Source organism: Nannospalax galili, unplaced genomic scaffold (assembly GCF_000622305.1).
Source record: "Nannospalax galili isolate Female #2095 unplaced genomic scaffold, S.galili_v1.0 scaffold286, whole genome shotgun sequence".
NCBI classification, from domain to species: domain Eukaryota; kingdom Metazoa; phylum Chordata; class Mammalia; order Rodentia; family Spalacidae; genus Nannospalax; species Nannospalax galili.
In genome coordinates, this window is record NW_008359442.1 from 657,436 (window position 1) to 662,739 (window position 5,304).

General features: G+C 34.6%; 1 protein-coding gene across 5 annotated transcripts in view; it reads right to left on the bottom strand.

Moving 5' to 3' along the window:
* Positions 1-1,188: 1,188 nt before the first annotated feature.
* Positions 1,189-5,304, bottom strand: part of Ccdc85a (coiled-coil domain containing 85A) — a 233,633-nt gene continuing 229,517 nt past the window's right edge. For all 5 annotated transcript variants that reach the window (XM_008822989.2, XM_008822992.3, XM_008822990.3 and 2 more), the window contains one exon: positions 1,189-2,982. In XM_008822989.2, coding sequence (XP_008821211.1) covers positions 2,893-2,982 — 90 coding nt within the window. In that variant the 3' untranslated portion in view covers positions 1,189-2,892. The remainder of the gene's footprint in view (positions 2,983-5,304) is intronic.

Below are 5,304 nucleotides of genomic sequence, written 5' to 3' on the forward strand. Positions count from 1 at the left end.
GACGGTTCTCAGATGTTTTTATTCTTTAGTAGTTAATATATGATTTCCTCACAAAGTTGCCCAGGTCATATTGGTAATGTGCTTTGATAAGCAATCTCAAAGGCAGGTCTTCTACAGGAACTAATGCCAAGGTTTACCAGTTTGCAAGTTTATCCATGAGGTGGAAGGAGGATGATGTACCAAGAAGATTACTACAGCATGTAGTAATTAAGAGGTTGTTTCTCCAAATCAAGCAAAGTAGATGTTTGAGATAATCGTATCTTTGGCATTAAGGATAAAGACAGCTCCTGCTGACACCTGAGACATTTCTCATCTCCATATGTCTTGAGATATCAAGAACCATAAGTTAGAAACTGAAACTGTATAGCAGAGTTAGGCACTCATTAAGTGTTCACCGAACTGAAGAGCAGGCATCCCAATTAAACTTTCAGTATTTTACAGAATGTCACATGACATGATCGGAATTTTCTGCAGTGTCTTAAGCATATGCTAAAAATGTGAAAGGCATTCATTCACTGAAAGCTAGATTGTGATTGTCAATCTATCAGCTTCAAGGCTTGTAAAAATACTCTGTCAAGATATGTAAATTAATCTTTGTTGCAGGAAGATTAGATCATAAGTTTATAAAAATGATCCTATGGGAGAGTGGTGCCACTTATCTGATCAAAAGCCTCTGTTGTTTAAGGTGGGTGAACACCAAGTGTAGGAAGCCTTATCGCATTATCTCATTTCTGAGAAGGATTTGTGATTTTAGAGTTGTGTGTGTGCACGTGTGCATGTGCGTGTGTATGTGTATATGTGTGTGTATGTGTGTGTGTGTTTTCCTAGTTGTGTCTCAGCCATTTGTATATATTATACATTTCCCAAAATGTGTAAAAAAATTTTAAGTTTTAGTATTTCCTTTATGGTGCACCTCCAAATTTAATCTGTATAAGAGTGAGAATTTCATAACATAATTTAAAAATATTAACCATCGCTAAATAATCATCCTGGGTATTATGAGAGATAATGGTGCTAATTAAGAAATTCTGAATATGAAGTCATTTGTAAGCATATTTAAAACATGTTTGTGTTTTATACTTGATTGTCCGCCTTGCCTTTATTCCCATCACTGCACAAAGCATGGTGATATTCAATGACTTAGAAATCTACTCAAGGAAAAACATTAAACAGACAGAAATACTGTGAGATTAAATAATTTATTACCATTGCTAAGATGAACACATATACTTAATACTCAATTTATGTGGAACTTTAAAAAAATAGTTTTAATACAGTATCAAAATTTACACAAGTATTTTGTCGAAAGACCAGTGTCCTTTGTATTAGTTTTTGCAGACTCTGCTGCAAGCACAAAAACTTGTTTTAAATGTCTTCAGTGGGTAGGAATACAACAATTTAAGAATGCTTCTACGAGGGAAGGTATAAACAAAGCAAGCAATTTTCTCTTACAGAGTAATAATCTTTAAAAATATAACATTTTAAAAGAAAGAGACAAGCTATAACCCAATTATGATAATTGGAAAGATAATTCTATAGTAAATGAATTCATAAATATTTTCAGAAAATAGAGGGCTTGTTATTTTATCACAGTCACATTTTTTAATTCAACAAAATTCTTTCACATTCCCCACCAATGATCATTAATACACTGTGTAATAAGCCCACTTAAAATCAACAAAGAATATTTATTATAAGTCAAATCAGAAATGTATAAGATACCTGGGAATTGTTGCATCCCTACTTTTAGGATCTTAAACTGCAGTAAAAACATAGCATTCTGTCACAGGCCTTTTGCACATTCATACAAGAAACTATCATTGCATTTAGATAAACACAAAATATTTATCATGGCATTTTCAATACACACATTCTAATATTATATATCTATACCAAAAATAAGAAAGAAACTAAGCAAAGCTAGAACACCTCTTTTTCAAATCTCAAGCAATCTGAACAAGAGCTTTAACCTCAATAATGGGCATGCGTTAGTTTCATAAAATGTTATAGCCGCAATAAGTAGGCAAAGTAAGCTTTTTCCCATAAATGCAGTGCTGTATTTTAAATTTTACATAAAGTTTATTAAATATACAGTATATCTAGAAACTAAATTTTAGAAATAGACATCTAACAGCTTGAACACTTAGAAAAATTATGTTTGCTTCTTTTTTAATTGAAATTGGTACATTCAATAAATATGGAGAGTTGTATGACCAAAGATGTATCTTTATGAACAATTCATCAAAATTAAAATATTTATTTTGACCATTAGAACCAATGATGCTCTCTGATAAGTGCCCTACAAATGCTTGCCACCCTTGTAGCTGGTAAAAAGAATTTATGTGATATTGTAGCACCTCAGAAGTCCAAACAAAGCCCTAGAATCTAAATACTATCTTGTGTTAATCCAATTAATCATGTATGAAGAAGTAATCTTTTTCCTACTGAAGAGGAAGCTTCCAAATTCACAGGCTTGGTAAGCTGGAACACACCTCTGCATATCTTTAATGGAGTGCAGCAGAAATGAGATGCAATGAACCATCTTTATCGTAGCCATGAAGAGCCTGAATGCTTCCAACCATGCAGATTAATCAATGTGTCAATCATAGATGTGGAGAATCAATATTCCAGCTGTAATGAAAACGTGAGTACCAAAATGATGATTTTTTTTCCAAAGCTGGCTTGAGACTGCCTGTTGTGAACACTAAAGAGACATAAGAATATCAGCTTTATGGGGAAGTTGCATTGAAGGATTTAGAGGGAGCCATGTGCAATATACAATCACTCTGGGTTATTCCATGAGTCCTATTTTGTGGAAGTCCACTTTTTTTTTTCTTTTTCTTCTTTTACTTCTCTCTCTGGCAGTGGTAATGTTATTTGAAAGAGTGCTTCTCACATGGGTCCTTTGTACTGGTTTCCTGACAAATGTTGCCTAATTCCAGGACACGAACCTGCAGCATCTCCAAGTTTCCTCCACACAACCTTAAAAAAAGAAAAATAAGAAGTAAGCATCTTACTTGTCCTTCACCACAAACAGATTTGTGAGTTTTCAGGGAAAGGATGAGAAGTTCAAAGATGGGTACAAGACAAGACAAAATATCCACACGGACGGATTCAAACACCAAGGAAAATGTGATGACAAGCTGAGACACAAGAACTGCTCTGCAGTGGGGATGCTACACTTCCCTCTGTTATTGACAGGGTTGACATTAAAGAATAGTATGACAACTTACTCTGGCTATCTGAGTGGTCCTCCCCAAATCTGGATTGATACCAGGCACTTGGGGAACTCTGAACCAGTAACTTCCGCCCTTGTATTTAGAAGCATTTGTATACTTCTAAAAGCTCCCACAGTGATCTTAAATGTGCCCTGAATTAAGATCCCTTGGTTAAGATCATCCTAGTTTCTACATCATATATCTACATAAAATATATCAAATGTCTAATTTATTTAGGAAAGTGAAAGAACATGTATTCATGAACTATATAACCTCTAACCTGATAATCCTAGCTCCCTCATCTTCTTTGTAAAGTGGGGAATGGGATTGTCACAAATCTTAGCTACCACATAATTTTTCTCATATTTCCAAAGCAGAAAGTACCCATATATAATGGGAAAGGAAATTCAGAAATTATTGACAGAGATACAATTATAACCTCTTAAAAAGTGGGCCATTATTGATGGATCTTAGCAAAAGGTAAGATCAAAAATAATATGAATATAAAACCTTTGAATTCACAGTAATCTCAATATAAGAACACTAGCTGGTATAATTACATATGTGAATACAGACATAACAACAACCATCTCCCTCCTGAACTGTTTCACCATGAGGAGTATGCCAGACTGATTAACATCACAAATGATTACTGTGCTTTAACAAACATAGAGGCAGCTTGTTTGTTAGTAATTCAGAGACTGTTTCTTTCTTTTTTGCCTTTGCTTTAAAATAGAGTAGAGGCAGTAGGGAACCCACTGTCCTTTAATGCATAAGGGTACAGATCTCTGCTTATCTTCACTTCTATGACAAGGGAACCAGGAGTGTCACCACTGCCTAGGGGAAATGCCCTGCCAGTGCTCAAGAGGAATTATAATTGTGGCCCTTAAATGCCAGGAAAAGAAACGGATAGTACAAGCTATACACAGGAAGTCAAGAAAGTCTCATTTCTTAATAATTTGACCATAGAAGTACAAACACTGATCGAGAAGCCTAAAGATACCATGAAGTTTCACTTTCTAGTCCATAAACACAGTCAGTTCTACCCAGAATGTTTGGATTCTCAGATTTGGAAACAAAGGATAGATTTGAAGACCTCAGAATGATCAGAGGTGTTTTTTTTTGTTTTGTTTTTTGTTTTTTTTTTTAAAAAAAGCTGGTTACAACTAAAAAAGTGCAGTTCCTCTTCAGCTATCTAGTTGTGGAACACAATGGGCCATCCCCTGGATATTATGATGCAGTAAAAGAAACTCCTACCGTTGATACAAAGGAGACACAATATGACTAAAAATTCAGAATAAGGATGTATGCAGAAGTGTAATGGAGACAGCCAGTCAAGGGTCTTAGTTGTTGTTGGGGGATTTCAGACAAACCTAAAATGAAAGGTTACTGAAAATAATGTTTATTATTCTCAGAGGGCAGTATGTTTATCCCTCAAGGAGAACAGTCAGCAAACTGTTCACTAAAGAGTGTGATGGGACTAAGGATAAAGCCTTTTCAGTATATAGATGTCAACCACTTATCTACAGGAAGAATATCAGAAACACAAGGTTTCTGTCATTTGATGTTCTTTCTTATAAAGCGTATAACTCTACTTATAAGCCTGTGACAACCATAAGGACATGCCAATCTCTGTAATGTTATTTTTTTAGTATTCCAGTATATGCTGTGCTTTTGAGGTTCAGTTATAATGCTGCCACAGATACTATTCTAAATCAACTCCTTTTCAAATTGTTTCCAAATGAGTGCTTAATTATCAGATCTAAGCTTTGGTTTGCATTTTTTCCTTATATTCCGGGGGACGAAGAAAAACATGGGGAGTTAGAAAAAGGTACCCTAAAGGATCTTATAAAAGCAAACAAGAAGGGTAAGCTTTGGGTTTTTAATAAATAATCTTACATTGTAAAAGGAAAAAAGCACATGCTGTCTTTTGAAGCAAACAAAAAGATCAACAAAAACTAGTCAAGATCCAGTGCAGTAGTGGGTTTCTTCTGAGACTAAAAAATTAGATTTTTGATGTTCCGAAAGTTTCATAAGAAAGGAAGAGAAAAAGGAGGGCATGGGGGCAAAAAAAAAAAAAAAAAAA